This window comes from Hemiscyllium ocellatum, chromosome 46, assembly GCF_020745735.1.
Source record: "Hemiscyllium ocellatum isolate sHemOce1 chromosome 46, sHemOce1.pat.X.cur, whole genome shotgun sequence".
Lineage (NCBI taxonomy): Eukaryota > Metazoa > Chordata > Chondrichthyes > Orectolobiformes > Hemiscylliidae > Hemiscyllium > Hemiscyllium ocellatum.
Genome location: NC_083446.1, coordinates 1,409,263 through 1,428,542, shown reverse-complemented (window position 1 = coordinate 1,428,542; position 19,280 = coordinate 1,409,263). Strand labels below are relative to the sequence as shown.

General features: G+C 55.1%; 1 protein-coding gene across 1 annotated transcript; it reads left to right on the top strand.

The window, feature by feature from the left end:
* The first annotated feature begins 13,875 nt into the window (after nt 1-13,875).
* On the top strand, nt 13,876-18,625 carry ints5 (integrator complex subunit 5). The gene is made up of 2 exons (XM_060855619.1): nt 13,876-14,100; nt 15,538-18,625. Exons 1-2 carry the CDS (start codon nt 14,048-14,050, stop codon nt 18,416-18,418), a joined length of 2,934 nt encoding a protein of 977 aa, XP_060711602.1. The 5' UTR covers nt 13,876-14,047; the 3' UTR covers nt 18,419-18,625.
* The last annotated feature ends 655 nt before the right edge of the window (nt 18,626-19,280 follow it).

Here is a 19,280-nt window from a genome sequence, read left to right as displayed (position 1 = left end):
TCTCTGTCCTGTTCTCTCTCTCTCTGTCCTGTTCTCTCTCTTTCTCTGTCCTGTTCTCTCTTTCTCTGTTCTGTTCTCTCTCTCTCTGTTCTGTATTCTCTCTTTCTCTGTTCTGTTCTCTCTCTCTCTGTCCTGTTCTCTCTCTCTCTCTGTCCTGTTCTCTCTCTTTCTCTGTTCTGTTCTCTCTCTCTCTGTTCTGTTTTCTCTCTCTCTCTGTCCTGTTCTCTCTCTCTCTCTGTCCTGTTCTCTCTCTCTCTGTCCTGTTCTCTCTCTCTCTGTCCTGTTCTCTCTGTGTCTCTGTCCTCTTCTCACTCTCTCCGTCCTGTTCTCTCTCTCTCTCTGTCCTGTTCTCTCTCTCTCTCTGTCCTGTTCTATCTCTCTCTCTGTCCTGTTCTCTCTCTCTCTGTCCTGTTCTCTCTCTCTCTCTGTCCTGTTCTCTCTCTCTCTCTATCCTGTTCTCTCTCTCTCTCTCTCTGTCCTGTTCTCTCTCTCTCTCTGTCCTGTTCTCTCTCTCTCTCTGTCCTGTTCTATCTCTCTCTCTGTCCTGTTCTATCTCTCTCTGTCCTGTTCTCTCTCTTTCTCTGTCCTGTTCTCTCTCTTTCTCTGTTCTGTTCTCTCTCTTTCTCTGTCCTGTTCTCTCTTTCTCTGTTCTGTTCTCTCTCTCTCTGTTCTGTTTTCTCTCTTTCTCTGTTCTGTTCTCTCTCTCTCTGTCCTGTTCTCTCTCTCTCTCTGTCCTGTTCTCTCTCTTTCTCTGTTCTGTTCTCTCTCTGTTCTGTTTTCTCTCTCTCTCTGTCCTGTTCTCTCTCTCTCTGTCCTGTTCTCTCTCTCTCTCTGTCCTGTTCTCTCTCTCTCTCTGTCCTGTTCTCTCTCTCTCTGTCCTGTTCTCTCTGTGTCTCTGTCCTCTTCTCACTCTCTCTGTCCTGTTCTCTCTCTCTCTCTATCCTGTTCTCTCTCTCTCTGTCCTGTTCTCTCTCTCTCTCTGTCTGTCCTGTTCTCTCTCTCTCTCTATCCTGTTCTCTCTCTCTCTCTCTATCCTGTTCTCTCTCTCTGTCCTGTTCTCTCTCTCTCTCAGTCCTGTTCTCTCTCTCTCTCTCTCTGTCCTGTTCTCTCACTCTCTCTGTCCTGTTCTCTCTCTCTCTCTCTCACTCTCTCTGTCCTGTTCTCTCTCTCTCTCTCTCTGTCCTGTTCTCTTTCTCTCTGTCCTGTTCTCTCTCTCTCTCTGTCCTCTTCTCTCTCTCTCTATCCTGTTCTCTCACTCTCTCTATCCTGTTCTCTCTCTCTCTCTCTATCCTGTTCTCTCTCTCTCTCTCTCTATCCTGTTCTCTCTCTCTGTCCTGTTCTCTCTCTCTCTCTGTCCTGTTCTCTCTCTCTCTCTGTCCTGTTCTCTCTCTCTCTGTCCTGTTCTCTCACTCTCTCTATCCTGTTCTCTCTCTCTCTATGTCCTGTTCTCTCTCTCTCTGTCCTGTTCTCTCTCTCTCTCTGTCCTGTTCTATCTCTCTCTCTGTCCTGTTCTCTCTCTCTCTCTATCCTGTTCTCTCTCTCTCTCTCTCTCTGTCCTGTTCTCTCTCTCTCTATCCTGTTCTCTATCTCTCTCTCTGTCCTGTTCTCTCTCTCTCTGTCCTGTTCTCTCTCTCTCTCTCTGTCCTGTTCTCTCTCTCTCTCTCTATCCTGTTCTCTCTCTCTCTGTCCTGTTCTCTCTCTCTCTCTGTCCTGTTCTCTCTCTCTCCTGTTTTCTCTCTCTCTCTCTCTCTGTCCTGTTCTCTCTCTCTCTGTCCTGTTCTCTGTCTCTCTGTCCTGTTCTCTCTCTCTCTCACACTCTCTCTGTCCTGTTCTCTCTCTCTCTCTGTCCTCTTCTCACTCTCTCTGTCCTGTTCTCTCTCTCTCTCTCTCTGTCCTGTTCTCTCTCTCTCTCTCTATCCTGTTCTCTCTCTCTCTCTGTCCTGTTCTCTCTCTCTCTCTCTCTGTCCTGTTCTCTCTCTCTCTCTATCCTGTTCTCTCTCTCTCTCTGTCCTGTTCTATCTCTCTCTCTGTCCTGTTCTCTCTCTCTCTCTGTCCTGTTCTCTCTCTCTCTCTATCCTGTTCTCTCTCTCTCTCTCTGTCCTGTTCTATCTCTCTCTCTCTGTCCTGTTCTCTCTCTCTCTGTCCTGTTCTCTCTCTCTCTCTCTGTCCTGTTCTCTCTCTCTCTCTGTCCTGTTCTCTCTCTCTCTGTCCTGTTCTCTCTCTCTCTCTGTCCTGTTCTCTCTCTCTCCTGTTTTCTCTCTCTGTCCTGTTCTCTCTCTCTCTCTCTCTGTCCTGTTCTCTCTCTCTCTCTATCCTGTTCTCTCTCTCTCTCTCTGTCCTGTTCTATCTCTCTCTCTCTGTCCTGTTCTCTCTCTCTCTGTCCTGTTCTCTCTCTCTCTCTCTGTCCTGTTCTCTCTCTCTCTCTGTCCTGTTCTCTCTCTCTCTGTCCTGTTCTCTCTCTCTGTGTCCTGTTCTCTCTCTCTCCTGTTTTCTCTCTCTGTCCTGTTCTCTCTCTCTCTGTCCTGTTCTCTCTCTCTCTCTCTGTCCTGTTCTCTCTCTCTCTGTCCTGTTCTCTCTCTCTCTGTCCTGTTCTCTCTCTCTCTCTGTCCTGTTCTCTCTCTCTCCTGTTTTCTCTCTCTCTCTCTCTGTCCTGTTCTCTCTCTCTCTGTCCTGTTCTCTCTCTCTCTCTCTGTCCTGTTCTCTCTCTGTCCTGTTCTCTCTCTCTCTGTCCTGTTCTCTCTCTGTCCTGTTCTCTCTCTCTCTCACTCTCTCTCTGTCCTGTTCTCTCTCTCTCCTGTTTTCTCTCTCTCTCTCTGTCCTGTTCTCACTCTCTCTGTCCTGTTCTCTCTCTCTCTCTGTCCCTCTCTCTGCCCCTCTCTCTCTCTGTCTGTGGTTGGTCAGTTCCAGCGTGTTGCTCACGTTAATCCCAGGAGCAGTCTCCCCTGCAGTCTGCCTGTCAGTGGTTCTCTGAGGGGGATTATTGCTGGGGGATTGCAGTAATCACTGCTGAGGTGACAGAACACGAGGCTGTTTAAGGTTGACCCAACAACTGAAGAAATGCTGGAAGATAAGGCATCAATAATCCAGCTTTATGACAACAGGCTATCTGTAGCTGATTTAATAAACTCTACACGATCTTACAGATAGATTTTACAGAGAAATAACTGAAAACCACAAAAAATTACATTCACATTTCTCCATAAACCACGGTCTGCAACAGGAAAAAAAGACAGCTCAAGATTTCAGGTTCTACAGTCTACAGCTCCACCACCCCAAATACATTCCCACTGTCAGGGGGTCAGTGCTGAGGGAGTGGGCACTGTCAGAGGGTCAGTGCTGAGGGAGTGGGCACTGTCAGGGGGTCAGAGCTGAGGGAGTGGGCACTGTCAGAGGGTCAGTGCTGAGGGAGTGGGCACTGTCAGAGGGTCAGTGCTGAGGGAGTGGGCACTGTCAGGGGGTCAGAGCTGAGGGAGTGGGCACTGTCGGAGGGTCAGTACTGAGGGAGTGGGCACTGTCAGAGGGTCAGTGCTGAGGGAGTGGGCACTGTCAGAGGGTCAGTGCTGAGGGAGTGGGCATTGTCAGAGGGTCAGTGCTGAGGGAGTGGGCGCTGTCGGAGGGTCAGTACTGAGGGAGTGGGCACTGTCGGAGGGTCAGTGCTGAGGGAGTGGGCATTGTCGGAGGGTCAGTGCTGAGGGAGTGGGCACTGTCAGGGGGTCAGAGCTGAGGGAGGGGGCACTGTCGGAGGGTCAGTGCTGAGGGAGTGGGCACTGTCAGGGGGTCAGTGCTGAGGGAGTGGGCACTGTCAGAGGGTCAGTGCTGAGGGAGTGCCGCACTGTCGGAGGGTCAGAGCTGAGGGAGTGGGCACTGTCAGGGGGTCAGTGCTGAGGGAGTGGGCACTGTTGGAGGGTCAGTGCTGAGGGAGTGGGCACTGTCTGAAGGTCAGTGCTGAGGGACTGTGCACTGTCGGAGGGTCAGTGCTGAGGGAGCGGGCACTGTCGGAGGGTCAGAGCTGAGGGAGTGGGCACTGTCAGGGGGTCAGAGCTGAGGGAGTGGGCACTGTCGGAGGGTCAGTGCTGAGGGAGTGGGCACTGTCAGGGGGTCAGAGCTGAGGGAGGGGACACTGTCGGAGGGTCAGAGCTGAGGGAGGGGGCACTGTCAGGGGGTCAGAGCTGAGGGAGTGGGCACTGTCGGAGGGTCAGTGCTGAGGGAGTGGGCACTGTCAGGGGGTCAGAGCTGAGGGAGGGGACACTGTCGGAGGGTCAGTGCTGAGGGAGTGGGCACTGTCAGGGGGTCAGAGCTGAGGGAGTGGGCACAGTCGGAGGGTTAGTGCTGAGGGAGGTGCCAACTTTCAGATGAGACATTAAAGCGAACCAGCATCTGCCCTTTCGGGGTGTGGGCGGGGGGAGGTGGGGGGTGTGGGGGGGGGGGGGAGGGAGGTGTTTTGGGTGGGGGAGGGTGTGGGGGGGGGGGGGGGAGGTGGGGGAGGGGGCCCTCCCAGCTGCAGAGAACAGGAGATCCGGATCCATCCTAAATTGCTGTGAGTGGGATCTTCCTGTGCGCCCTCGGGCTGCGGTGATCTCTGGATCAATCCCGGGGTGACCATCGGGAAGAGAAAGTTAGCTGATGGGCTGTCAATCCGGGCGGACGTCCCGGAGAGGTTGATAGGCGCTAGGGCAATGCAGCGAGCCTGGCCTGTCCATGGGGAGAGGGAGGGGGTTGCAGTGTGCAGGGTCCGGCCTTGGGGCTGCTGGATCTCGGAGTGAGTGATGCCTCCCGCAGCCGATCAGCGCAGCCTACAGCTGTTTGCTGAGTTTCCGGACCTGTCTCTCTCTGGCCTCAAACGCCAGTTTCGTGTCCAGCAGCTCGGCCACTGACCTCTTCAGCTCCTCCATGTCGTGCTCCAGGCGCAGGCAGCGCTGCTCCAGCCTCTCCCTCTCCTCCCTCGCTGCCTCCAGCTGCTGCCTGCTCTTGGACTTGCTCAGCTCCAGCTCCTGGGTCACTGTCTCCAGGGTTTTCACCACAGCATCCAGCTGAGCTCTGGACATCCCTGTGGTCCCACTCAGGGGGCTCTCCCTCTCCCCCTCTCCAGGCGTCCACTGCTCCCTCTCCCCCCCTGTCCCTCTCTCCCCCTGCCTCTCTCCCCCTGCCCCTCTCTCTCCCTGGTCTCTCAGTCAATGCTCAGGGCTGACACACACATCAGAGTACACAGGCAGAGGGAGATTTAAACCCAGTACAATCCCTGGATTACTGCTCACCAATGTCAGCTTAATCGCTCAGGTCTGACCTAGTTGAGCACTCTCAGGGGGTGTCTGATCTCCACACTCACTCTGCAAACGGAGTACATTCGGCCCAGCAGTTCTGTGCTGGCCCTCCAACTGTGCATCCCCTCTGGTGCAGTTTTCCTGCCTCCCCACCCACCCCCTCTCTCCTCCCAACACCCTCAGGCAGCACCTTCCAAACCCACGGCCACTTCCATCCAGAAGGACAAGGGGCAGCAGGTACACGGGAACCCCACCCCCTGCAAGTTCCCCTCCGAGCCCCTCCCCATCCCGACTTGGAAATATCTCGCCGTTCCCTCAGTGTGGCTGGGTCAGAATCCTGGGATTCCCTCCCTAAGGGACACTGTGGGTCTACCCACAGCACATGGGCTGCAGCGGGTCAAGGAGGCAGCTCACCCCCCACCTTCCCAAGGGGGGCAACTAGGGACGAGGGGGGGGGCAGTAAATCCTGGGCCCAGCCAGAGACCCACCTTCCTCGAGTACTCTCTCGATCTTGATCATTTAATATCTTCGGATAGATTCTGTGCCAACTCTCACCACCTTGAAAACTTGGATCCAACCAAAACTGACTTGTCTCATTCCTGAAGAAGGGCTTTTGCCCGAAACGTCGGTTCTCCTGCTCCTCGGATGCTGCCTGACCTGCTGTGCTTTTTTCTTTCTTTTTCTTCCCCCCCCCCCCCCCACTCCTGCCTAACTGCGGTGGTGCTTATATTTTACCCCAGCCCCTATGGTGTGTGTGTGTGAGACACAGTGAGAGACACAAGGTGTACGAATCTTTATTCGGTTTCCACCACCAGGAAGATCGGAAACACGCGAGTGGCCAGTGGCAGGCAGTGCCCTTCACATCAAAGGGCAATGCTGTGTGATCAAAACAGTGAAGGGGAGGGCAGGGACTAAATCAAAATAGAGTTGGAGGGGGAAATGATGCACTCCACTCCCTGCGGCGCCCACCTCTCCCTGAACAACTCCAGGGTGTTGGTGGACACCGCGTGCTCCTTCTCCAAGGACACCCGGGCTCTACCGTAACCGCGGAAGAGGGGCAGGCAGTCGGCCCTAACGACCCCCTCCACGGCCCGCTGCCTGGACCTGTTTACGGCCAGTTTGGCCAGGCCCAGGAGCAGACCCACGAGGAGGTCTTCAGACCTGCCCTCCCTCCTCCGCACCGGGTGCCCGAAGATCAGGAGCGTGGCCTGCTGTGCTTTTCCAGCACCGCTCTAATCTAGACTCTGATCTCCAGCATCTGCAGTCCTGACTTTCCCCTGATCATTACAACTTCACTGAGTGAAAAATGCAATTTCTTACAAACAACCAGGTTCTTTCACAGAAGTGAGATTGTTTACCTCAGGTTTTCTTTTACAAAAAAGGTTCAGTGAGACTTTCTCACCAGTGCAATGTCAATTATTGTTTTTTTTCAAAACCTCAGCTCCTGCATTTTAATTGCAATTAAAATTGACTTCAGAATATGGATCGAAATCACCTCAGACTGTAGTGACGGGCTACGCCCACCAGGCGGTGGTATTGCTCCACCAAAGGCAGAAGGATAGTTTGACGTGGAGCAACACCGCCACCTGCTGCTGGACAAGGGAAGGGTTACAACTGATACCAACCTTAACAGCAATCCAGGTTTTGCTCAATATATTGTTTCAGTTACATGAAACTATGATCTTTTGTTATAAATTCTACGTCTTATGATCGTGTTCTATAGCTACCTGAATAAGGAGCATCGCTCCGAAAGCTAGTGCTTCCAATTAAACCTGTTGGACTATAACCTGGTGTTGTGTGATTTTTAACTTTGTCCACCCCAGTCCAACACCGGCATCTCCAAATCAAGAATAAATTCAAACAAACACCCTCTGGTTTCTGTTAAAATCACAGAAGCACTATCAGAGGGTCAGTGCTGAGGGAGCGCCGCACTGTCAGAGGGTCAGTGCTGAGAGAGTGCTGCACTGTCGGAGGGTCAGTGCTGAGGGAGTGGGCACTGTGGGAGGGTTAGTGCTGAGGGAGTGCCGCACTGTCGGGGGGTCAGTGCTGAGGGAGGGGGCACTGTCGGAGGGTCAGTGCTGAGGGAGTGCTGCACTGTCAGAGGGTCAGTGCTGAGGGAGTGCTGCACTGTCGGGGGTCAGTGCTGAGGGAGTGCTGCACTGTCGGAGGGTCAGTGCTGAGGGAGTGCTGCACTGTCGGGGGGTCAGTGCTGAGGGAGGGGGCACTGTCGGAGGGTCAGTGCTGAGGGAGTGCTGCACTGTCGGAGGGTCAGTGTTGAGGGAGTGCTGCACTGTCCGAGGGTCAGTGCTGAGGGAGTGCTGCACTGTCAGAGGGTCAGTGCTGAGGGAGTGCTGCACTGTCAGAGGGTCAGTGCTGAGGGAGTGCTGCACTGTCAGAGGGTCAGTGCTGAGAGAGTGCTGCACTGTCAGAGGGTCAGTGCTGAGGGAGTGCTGCACTGTCAGACGGTCAGTGCTGAGGGAGTGCTGCACTGTCAGAGGGTCAGTACCAAGGGAGTGCTGCACTGTCAGAGGGTCAGTGCTGAGGGAGTGCTGCACTGTCGGAGGGTCAGTGCTGAGGGAGTGCCGCACTGTCAGAGGGTCAGTACCAAGGGAGTGCTGCACTGTCGGAGGGTCAGTGCTGAGGGAGGGCTGCACTGTCGGAGGGTCAGTGCTGAGGGAGTGCTGCCCTGTTGAAGGTGCAATCTTTCAGCTGAGACCGTGTCTGCCCTGTTGGTGGATGGGAGGTGTGAAAGATCCCACAGCCCGTACTGAAGTCGGGGGTGGAGTACTCTCCAGGTTCCTGGGGGCTCAACCAACATCACTGTCTCCTGCTGCTGCCTGCAGCTGGAATTGGTCAGTTCCATCTCCTTGGGTCAGCACTTCCAGCATCTTCACAAGCCCATCCAGCTGACCCATCCACATTGTCACAGCAGATTCCTCTGTCACAGCTGTCTCCTGCTCTTCCTCTCTCTCTGTATCTCTCTGTTTCCTCTCTCTCTCTCTCACTCTCCCTATCTCTCATTGAGTTTCTCTCTCCCCCTGATTACTGAGACACTGCATCAGTATCTTGTCAGGAGCTGTTCTGTGGACAGTGAAGACTGAACTTCACAAAGACACATGAGAGAGTTTAACTCCAGCACTGGAGTTGAGCAGAGAGAGAGTTTTAAATGGAGCATAAATCCCTGGCTTATTGCTCACGGATCCCCATATTGCAGAGCCTGACTCTGAGAGGAATGTTGTAAGGTTGCGAGAGTACATCTACCTTTACCCATCCTGAAAGAACTGTGAATGCTGAAAATTAAAACCAAAACCACTGTTGGGGTGGCAGACATTAATTATGGAGCACGTTTCCTTGGACTTTTTTACAAACATGGTACACCACACAACAGACCAATTTTATAAGACACGGCAGCCCTACGTGAGTTATTTGGATATAGATTTGTCAGTTATCTTAACTAGGGTGTTTGTTTAACCAGGATGGTTAGATATGTCAAGCCCTGGGCCCTGGAGGGTGGGGGTGGGGTGTCTCCTGAGTTAATACAGGTATATATACAATGCTTTCCTGATGAAGGGCTTATGCCCGAAACGTCGATTTTCCTGTTCCTTGGATGCTGCCTGACCTGCTGCACTTTAACCAGCAACACATTTTTCAGCTGATATACAATACTTCCAATCCTTTGTTTGGGAGCTTTGCACTTAGCATAACTGTTCTGTATTCTGTACATTTTTTTGGTTTTCTTTTTATTTGATCTATTAATTATTTACTTATTTTTTGGTGATGCTTTGCACAGTTTTAGGGTTTGTTTTGTATTATAGGGTAGGTTAGTAGTTGGTAGGCAGTAGTTGTATTGTAATTTGTGTTTTTTTTCTTTTTATTATACTGATATTTGTTATTGATCATATTTTTCAATAATTTTATATGCTTGTAAAGTTAAGGAAATTTGCTAATAAATATATTTGCAAAAAAAAACCCCACAGACACAATTTCCAGCAAGTTTGGTTTTTGTTGCTGTAAAGGAGCTTATGTCCACCAGATGGTGGTATTGCTCCATCCAGGCAGAGAGCCCCTGTTATTGGGATGACAAGTCGATAGTACATTTCGATAGCTGTCACATCTTGTAGGGGAACAGGATATTTCGGAGAGAGAGGGAGCTAGGAAAAAGTTGGTGTGGGGAAGATGCTCTGTCAGTCAATGACGGTATTACCACAACAGGGAGAGGTGAACCCAAGTTTAGGAAACTATGTTTTGGAAACAGTTTGTGTAGAAATGATAAAGACAAGTCACCTGATGGGAGTGGAGTTCAGGCTCCTGGCAATAACTTCATGGTGGGATGGAAGGAAGCAACAATGGGAGCTGGGCAGAAAGGTCTGGAGCTGATCTGGATCAGGCCACACCAGGTAAAACCAAGGACTGCAGATGCTGGAAACCAGAGGCTAGGTTAGAGTGGTGCTGGAAAAGCACAGCAGGTCAGGCAGCATCTGAGGAGCAGGAATATCGACGTTTCAGGCAAAAGCCCTTCATCAGGAATAGAGGCAGGGTGCCTGTAGATTGGAGAGATAAATGAAGGGGGGTGGGGGTGGGGAGAAAGTAACATAGAGTACAATAGGTGAATGGGGGTGGGGATGGAGGTGATAGGTCAGAGAGGAGGGTGGGGGAAGGTAGCAAAGAGTACAATGGGTGAACAGGGTGGGGATGAAGGTGATAGGTTGGGGGGAGGAGGGTGGAATGGATAGCTGGGAAGGACGATAGGCAGGTAGGACAGGTCATGAGGACAGTGCTGAGCTGGAAGGTTGGAATTAGAGTGAGGTGGGGGAAGGGGAAATGAGGAAACTGTTGAAGTCCACATTGATGCCCTGGGGTTGAAGTGTTCCGAGGCGGAAGATGAGGTGTCTGGTGGTGAGGGAGCGGCGGTGAAGGAGGCCCAGGACCTGCATATCCTCGGCAGAGTGGGAGGGGGAATTGAAATGTTGGGCCACAGGGCAGTGTGGTTGATTGGTGAGGGTGTCCCGGAGATGTTCGCTAAAGCGCTCTGTTAGGAGGCGTCCAGTCTCCCCAACGTAGAGGAGACCGCATCGGGAGCAACGGATACAATAAATGATATTAGTGGATGTGCAGGTAAAACTTAGATGGATGTGGAAGGCTCCTTTAGGGCTTTTGATGGAGGTGAGGGAGGATGTGTGGGCGCAGGTTTTACAGTTCCTGCGGTGGCAGGGGAAGGTGCCAGGATGGGAGGGTGGGTTGTAGGGGGGCATGGACCTGACCAGGTAGTCACGGAGGGAACGGTCTTTGCGGAAGGCGGATAGGGGTGGGGAGAGAAATATATCCCTGGTGGTGGGGTCCGTTTGGAGATGGCGGAAATGTCGGCGAATGATGTGGTTTATGTGAAGGTTGGTAGGGTGGAAGGTGAGCACCAGGGGCGTTCTGTCCTTGTTACGATTGGAGGGGTGGGGTCTGAGGGCAGAGGTGCGGGATGTGGATGAGATGCACTGCTCCTCAGATGCTGCCTGAACTGCTGTGCTTTTCCAGCACCACTCTAATCCAGAATCAGGCCACACTAGTCCTGGTATTGTGCAAATAAGGTGGATTCATTAATACAATATCGAACAATACAGCGCAGAACAGGCCCTTCAGCTCTCAATGTTGCGTCGACCTGTGAACTATTCTCAGCTTGTCCCTCTACACTATCGCATCATCAACCATGTGCTTATCCAAGGATAGTTTAAATCTCCCTAATGTGGCTGAGTTTACTACATTGGCAGGTAGGCATTCCAAGCCCTTACCACTCTCTGAGTAAAGAACCTGCCTCTGACATCTGTCTTAAATCTATCACCCCTCAATTTGTAGCTATGCCCCCTCGTACAAGCTGACGTCATCATCCTTTGGAAAAAGACCCTCGCTGTCCACCCTATCAAACCCTCTGATCATTTTGTATGACTCTGTTAAATCCTCTGTTAGCCTTCTTCTCTCCAATAAGAACAGACCCAAGTCCCTCAGCCTTTCCTCATAAGACCTTCCCTCCAGACTAGGCAACATCCTGGTAAATCTCCTCTGCACCTTTTCCAATGCTTCCACATCCTTCCTGAAATATGGCAACCAGAACTGTACACAATATTCCAAGTGTGGCCGCACCAGCGTTTTGTATAGTTGCAGCATGATATTGTGGCTCTGGAACTCAATCCCTCTACCAATGAAACCTAACACACCGTATGCCTTCTTAACAGCACTATCCACCTGGGTGGCAACTTTCAGGGATCTATGTACATGGTCTCCAAGATCCCTCTGCACATCCACACTACCAAAAATCTTTCCATTGACCCAGTACTCTGCCTTCCTGTTATTCTTCCCAAAGTGAATCACCTCACATTTAGCTGCATTGAACTCCATTTGCCACCTCTCAGCCCAATTCTGCAGTTTATCCAAGTCCCCCTGCAACCTGTAACATTCTTCCACACTGTCCACTTCTCCACCGACTTCGGTGTCATCTGCAAATTTACTAACCCATCCACCTATGCCTGTGTCTAAGTCATTGATAAAAATGATAAACAGCAGTGGTCCCAAAACAGATCCTTGTGGCACACCACTAGTAACCGGACTCCAGGCTGAATATTTTCCATCAACCACCACTCGCTGCCTTTTTCCAGAAAGCCAGTTTCTAATCCAAACTGCTAAATCACCCTCAGTTCCATGCCTCTGCATTTTCTCCAACAGCCTGCCATGTGGAACCTTATCAAAGGCTTTACTGAAGCCCATGTACACCACATCAACTGCCCTCCCCTCACCTACATACTTGGTCACCTTCTCAATGAGGTTAGTGAGACACGACTGGCCCTATGTTGCTTACACGATAATTGCAAAAACTGGACAAAAAAAATGAATGATTTCTTTGTGAATATCCCCGAGGCACCAGTGATCATAATATGATTGAATTTTACATTCAGTTTGAGAGAGAGAGAGAGGATTAAATTAGGGGAAGTGCTGGCCCAGTGGTATTATTGGGCTGTTAATCCAGAAACTGTTTAGGGGACCCAGGTTCAAATCCTGCCATGGCAGATGCTGGAATTTGAATTCAATAAAAATCTGGAATTAAAAATCTAATGTTGCCAATTGTCAGGGGGAAAAAACCCCATCTAGGTCATTAATGTTCTTTCGGGAGGGAAACTGCTGTCGTTATCGGGTCTGGCCTCCACGTGACTCCAGACCCCAGCCATGGGATTGACTCTCGATGGGCAATAAATGCTGACCTAGTCAGTGATGCTCACATCCTGTGAAAGAATTTTTAAAAATGTAATTAATTTTAACCAAATGAATATACGTGTGAACATATAAAATCAGAAGCAGAAGTTGGCCATTCAGCCCGTCAAATCTGCTGCACCATTCACTAAGATCCTGGCTGATCTGTTTATAATTTGCATTCCACATTTCCATCTATCCCAGTAATCTCTGATACCCTTTCATAAGAAAAGTCTATCTACCTCTGCCTTAAGAATATTCAATGACCCTGCCTCCAAGACTACCTGAGGCTGAGATTTCAAAGTTGTAGAACCCTCAGAGAAAATATTTCTCCTCATCTCTGTCCAAAGGGGAAAAACTCGAATTTTAAACCAGTGCAAATGCAACAGGGCAGTATTACCCCTCCTTTCCGCCCTTACTCTGAATTCTAGGGATGGGTGGTGGTTTTTCAGTTCAGTAAGTGTTCAACACTCTGAAGTCTAGATCCCACTAACCCCACTGTATGCCCCCCACTCCCCCAATATTGTCTGTTCCGGTGGCTGTCCCTCAGTTACCAGTTCCCTAGGTGCATGCATGGTGCTTTAGTGAGGGCCAGTGCCATGCAGAAACGAAGCCTTTCATGGCAAAGTGTATTTAGTTTTTAATTTTCCTAATTCTTTTTGTTTCCTACAAATGTGATCTTATGTATCTGTACCTTTCTATCTAAGATGGCGCTGTAAATTTGAGCACGTGACAAAAATGTGTCTTATTTCTAACTTACTCTTTAAACACAGCAATACAACCACGTGTCTTTGTATTCCTTGTTTGTATCTAAGATTTCTTCCTAGACGATGCACTGAGGATGGTGCCACAACAGGTAAGGTTGTAAACCTTTTCACTGTACTCCTGTACTTGAGTACACATGACAATAAAAGGATATTCTGATTCTAATCCTAAAGGTAATTCAATTCAAAAAGGATCAACGTTTACTGGAACAACTTGCAAAGTCCTGGGACATTGCAATGGGACACTTTTTGAAAGCAATCTCTCGTTGCCGCTCCACCATTTCAAACCCCTGACATTTCCTTGGGCAGGTGGGTGTCAGGCCCTGATGGCAGGTGGCATTAGGGTGCTATATAAATGCAAAAGTGAAACCATTGCATTTGGTTCAGCATTCGGTGGAGCTTGTAGGAAACCCATTAATTTAAAACTCATTAAAGTTGTATTTATTTTCTTCTGACATATCCTGCCCAAGGTCATGGAACTGGCAATATTTTATGTCCCACCAGTTTAGTTTCCTGATGTTAGGGAGGGGGGGAACATTCTTATTCCCGGAACCAGACTCAAGGCAATGGGTCCCTCCAGCCGGACCCTTTAGAGGGCGGACCAGGCCGCGGCCGGAAGTGGGTTGAGGGGGAGCGGATTGCGGGTCGCTCCCGCTGGTCGATCAATCGATCGATCGAGTGAGTGAGGGGACAGCGGCAGAGCGCCCGGGACTCGGAGTCCACTCGGGCCGTCTCCGCCCTGCGGTGTTATCCCACGGTGCGGCTCCGGGTACCCGCGAATCCGGCGGGTTCATGGCGACGGCGGCGGCGATGGAGGGAAACTGCAGCCTGCGGGCGGCCATCAGGCGAGTGGGCGCATGCGCGGCGCCGGGCCCGGGGGTGCGCAGGCGCTATGCTCCCCAGGCTGCAGCACCGCCCCCTCTGGAGGAGGCAGGAACTGCACCGTGACTGTTTTGTTGACATTGACATTTCCCATTGTCAACCTGCAGGGGGCAGGCTAGCACCTACCCCCACCATCCCCCCCACCCCCCACCCAGCCTCTCTCCCTCATCACTGACCCCCCCCGACACTACCCCCTCCCTCAGCACTGACCCCCCCCGACACTGCCCCCTCCCTCATCACTGACCCCCCCGACACTACCCCCTCCCTCAGCACTGACCCCCCAACACTACCCCCTCCCTCAGCACTGACCCCCCAACACTACCCCCTCCCTCATCACTGACCCCCCTGACACTGCCCCCTCCCTCATCACTGACCCCCCCGACACTACCCCCTCCCTCAGCACTGACCCCCCCGACACTACCCCCTCCCTCAGCACTGACCCTCCCCGACACTACCCCCTCCCTCAGCACTGACCCCCCCGACACTGCACCCTCCCTCAGCACTGACCCCCCCAACACTACCCCCTCTCTCAGCACTGACCCCCCCGACACTACCCCCTCCCTCAGCACTGACCCCCCGACACTGCCCCCTCCCTCATCACTGACCCCCCTGACACTACCCCCTCCCTCAGCACTGACCCTCCGACACTGCCCCCTCCCTCATCACTGACCCCCTCCGACAGTGCGGCACTCCCTCGGCACTGTCCCTCCGACAGTGCGGCACTCCCTCGGCACTGACCCTCCGACAGTGCGGCACTCCCTCGGCACTGACCCTCCGACAGTGCGGCACTCCCTCGGCACTGACCCTCCGACAGTGCGGCACTCCCTCGGCACTGACCCTCCGACAGTGCGGCACTCCCTCGGCACTGACCCTCCGACAGTGCGGCACTCCCTCGGCACTGACCCTCCGACAGTGCGGCACTCCCTCGGCACTGACCCTCCGACAGTGCGGCACTCCCTCGGCACTGACCCTCCGACAGTGCGGCACTCCCTCGGCACTGACCCTCCGACAGTGCGGCACTCCCTCAGCACTGACCCTCCGACAGTGCGGCACTCCCTCAGCACTGACCCTCCGACAGTGCGGCACTCCCTCGGCACTGACCCTCCGACAGTGCGGCACTCCCTCGGCACTGACCCTCCGACAGTGCGGCACTCCCTCGGCACTGACCCTCCGACAGTGCGGCACTCCCTCGGCACTGACCCTCCGACAGTGCGGCACTCCCTCAGCACTGACCCTTGGACAGTGCGACACTCTGACAGTGCAGAAAAGAAGCAGTGGGAGACGTGGCTGGGGGAGGGGAAGGTGGGGCGAGGGTGATGACTCCGGGAGATCTCTCGGAGGGCAGGCATGGTGTGTGATGGACTGAACGGCCTGGTGCTGATTGCCCCGTTCCGTTGCAGTTCGCAGGAGCTGCTGCAGGAGATGAAGGCGTTTATCAGCGGCATCGACCAGGTCCACGGTCACAAGCTGTCGGTGAAGGAGCACGCCCGCTGTGGGATCTTGCTGCTCCGGAACCTGCCCCCAGCCCGGGCTGCTGTCCTCGAGCACCTGCGGGGGGTCTTCGACGAGTACGTGAGCGGCTACATCCTGGAGCTGAACCGGGAGGGGGCGGGCGCACCCCCAGGAATGTCTCAGCCCGGCCTGGACGACGTCACCCGGGAGATTCAGGGCGTGCTGTCCGAGTTTGTGCAGTCCAACCCCAAGGCCTGGGCTCCGCTGGTCTCGGCCTGGTCCATCGAGCTGATGGGGCAGCTCAGCAGTAAATATTCCAGCTGGCACCAGGTGCCACACACCAGCAGCCTGAACGAGCTGCTGCATCTCTGGATGTCCTGCAAGGCCACGCGGGTGCTGATGGAGATCTATGTGCAGTGCCTGTCCTCCATGATCAGTAGCTGTCCCGATGCCTGTGTGGACGCCCTCCTGGACACTTCGGTGCAGCACTCGCCGCACTTTGACTGGGTGGTGGCTCACATCGGCTCCTCCTTCCCCAACACCATCATCAGCCGGGTGCTGTCTTGTGGCCTGAAGGATTTCTGCATGCACGGTGCCTCCTCTGTGATGGACCCCCTCTTCCCGTCGCTGGCGGACAAGCGGGTGCCCAAGATGGCGTCGGTCGTGGGCATTCTGGGTCACCTGGCCACTCGTCACTCGGACAGCATTCGGCAGGAGCTGCTGCTGATGTTCCAGGAGAGCCTGAGGCCTAGCCGGGAGCCCCAGCACAACGCCACGGTCCCCTTCCTGCTGCAGCTGGCTGCCATGTCCCCGGCGCTGCTGGGCACCGTCTCCGGTGAGCTGGTGGACTCTCTGACCCCGCCGGTGCTGGAGCAGCTCCAGCAGCAGTTTGCCGGGCTGAGCCGGGACGATGCCGATAACCTGCTGGGGCTGGTGGTGCACCTGATCTGCCAGGCCGGGCCCGGGGCCTATCACATCCTCCAGTTCCTGGTCAACACCGCCATGCCAGCCTCGGTCATCACCACGCCAGGCCTGGTGGTCAGGGACGGAGTCCGGGAGGCCTGTCACCGGATCATCCAGCTGCTCCTCCTCAACCTGCAGAAGCTGGTCTACAACCGTCCCCTGGGAGGCCCTGGGGAGAGCCAGACCCCTCGCACCGTCCCCTTCTTTGAGGAGCTGAAGTCCCGGGTGCGGGACCTGTGCCAGGAGACCCTGAGGCTGGAGCGGAAGAGGCACCTCTGGCAGCACCAGCTGCTGGCCTTGCTCTGTGTCTACAGCGGGCAGAGCTGTGCCACTGAGGCCTTGGGCCACCTCCTGGTGCTGGCACGGAGCCGTGAGGAGCTGACCTTGGCCATCATGCTGCACGACCAGCTCTCAGCCTCAGTGCCAGGACTGCTGCAGGCCACCGTCAGGCGCTGCGTGGACGGGCTGCACTCCTCCGGCCTGCCTGAGACCCAGGCCGCCCAGCTCCTGACCAACCTGGCCCTGCTGCTGCAGCGGGACGGGGAGGACAGGGAGGCCGAAGGGGAGGACGGCGAGCTGACCGAGGAGGAAGGGTCCGCTCTCCCCTCTCCCTCCGCCATAGGCCGGGGCCTAGCTGAGGCTCTGTCCTCTCACGTGAGGGACTTGGGGCAGCTGCTGAGGCGCCCGGAGGCCCGGCTCTCTGAGGCGGCCGCCGCTCTGCTCTCGGCGGTGCCCCTTCCCCCTTCCCTGGGCCCCGCCCTGCTCTCGGGCCTAGCCCAGGCCGGGGTCTGTCACTTCCTGAGGGCCCTGAGGCACGGCCGGCCTGGCTCAGCCCAAGACAGCTCCCGGTTGCTGGGCCGGCTCAGCTCTGTCTCTCCCAGCGCCCTGCGGGTGGTCCTGCAGCAGCTGGTCCGCTCTGCCACCCAGGAACCTGGCCTGTTCGGAGGGACCCCCTGGGGAAACCCCAGGCCCCAGGAACCCCTGGCCCCTGCTCCCGGAGACTCCCTGCTGGACGTCAACCGCCGCTTTGGCACCGCCGTCAACTTTGGGGGCAGCGTGTGGGCGGTCTTCCATGCTGGCATCATCGGGCACGGTCTGAAACCCTCCGCCTCCTCAGTCTCCCCTTCGCCCTCCTCCCCAGGGCCTCTGGAAGCCTCTGGTAACCTGTACGAGCTGCTGAGCCTGTTGGTGAGGTGTGGCAGCCAGTGGAGGAGACCCCTCGCGCAGCCTGAGGGCGGTCTGGCCGTGCCCCCCATTAACCCAGAGGCTGCCAAGGCTGTGGCCATGGTCCTGGTAGAGGAGCTGTGCCCAGATGTCACCAACAGCGAGCTGGCCTGGCCCACTGAGGACCACGCCCGCAACACTGTAGAACGGGATCTCCAAATCCGCAACCACTTCGAGGGAAACCCGCTGTTCTTCCCCCTGCTGCAGCTGGTGGCCTTGGGGAGGCCAGCTCTCTGCTACTGCTCGGTGCTGCTCCGGGGTCTTCTCGCCACCCTCATGGCCCACTGGGAGGCTTCCCGGGACAGCCTGACCACCAGCACCCCCTGGCAGCTCCAAGCTTCCTGCTGGCTGGTCTCCTGCATGGGCGAGGGGCAACTCCTGCCCCCAGTGCTCAGTAACATGCACGAGATCTTCCACCTGCTCACCCCCTTCGAGGTGCATCTCCTGCTGCTCACTGTCTGGGATTACATGAAGGACAACGGCCCCCTGCCCCAGAAGTTCACCTTTGACCCTGAGCAAGGCCAGTTTTACCGGGACTTCATGCGGGATGGTGACATCAGCAAGTACCTGGATGTCCTGCACAGCATCCTCCACAAGAACATCGAGCAACTCGGCCACTTGTGTGGTCGCTTTCAGATCTGACCCAGGCCCAGGCATCGCCATTCACCATCAGACAGTGCAGAGGCTGCGGTCGCTCACAGAGAGCTCCATTCAGTTAAATATCACCAACCTGATCACCCGACACACCCTGTACCCAGCCCCGATCACCCGACACACCCTGTACCCAGCCCCCGATCACCCGACACACCCTGTACCCAGCCCCCGATCACCCGACACACCCTGTACCCAGCCCCGATCACCCGACACACCCTGTACCCAACCCCCACTGTACCCAGCCCCCGATCACCCGACACACCCTGTACCCAGCCCCCACTGTACCCACCCCCCGATCACCCGACACACCCTGTACCCAGCCCCCGATCACCCGACACACCCTGTACCCAGCCCCCAGTGTACCCAGCCCCCTGATCACCCGACACACACTGTACCCAGCCCCCCGATCACCTGACACACCCTGTACCCAGCCCCCACTGTACCCAGCCCCCGATCACCCGACACACACTGTACCCAGCCCCCACTGTACCCAGCCCCCGATCACCCGACGCACCCTGTACCCAGCCCCCGATCACCCGACACACCCTGTACCCAGCCCCCACTGTACCCAGCCCCCGATCACCCGACGCACACTGTACCCAGCCCCCACTGTACCCAGCCCCCGATCACCCGACGCACCCTGTACCCAGCCCCCGATCACCCTACACACACTGTACCCAGCCCCCACTGTACCCAGCCCCCGATCACCCGACACACACTGTACCCAGCCCCCACTGTACCCAGCCCCCGATCACCCGACGCACCCTGTACCCAGCCCCCGATCACCCGACACACCCTGTACCCAGCCCCCACTGTACCCAGCCCCCGATCACCCGACACACACTGTACC

Bases quoted from the DNA above. Each gene is read 5' to 3' on its own strand.
- ints5 (XM_060855619.1), top strand. From the start codon at position 14,048: ATGGCGACGGCGGCGGCGATGGAGGGAAACTGCAGCCTGCGGGCGGCC. The intron at 14,101-15,537 runs GCGAGTGGGCGC...GTTCCGTTGCAG, and splicing joins AGCCTGCGGGCGGCCATCAG to TTCGCAGGAGCTGCTGCAGG.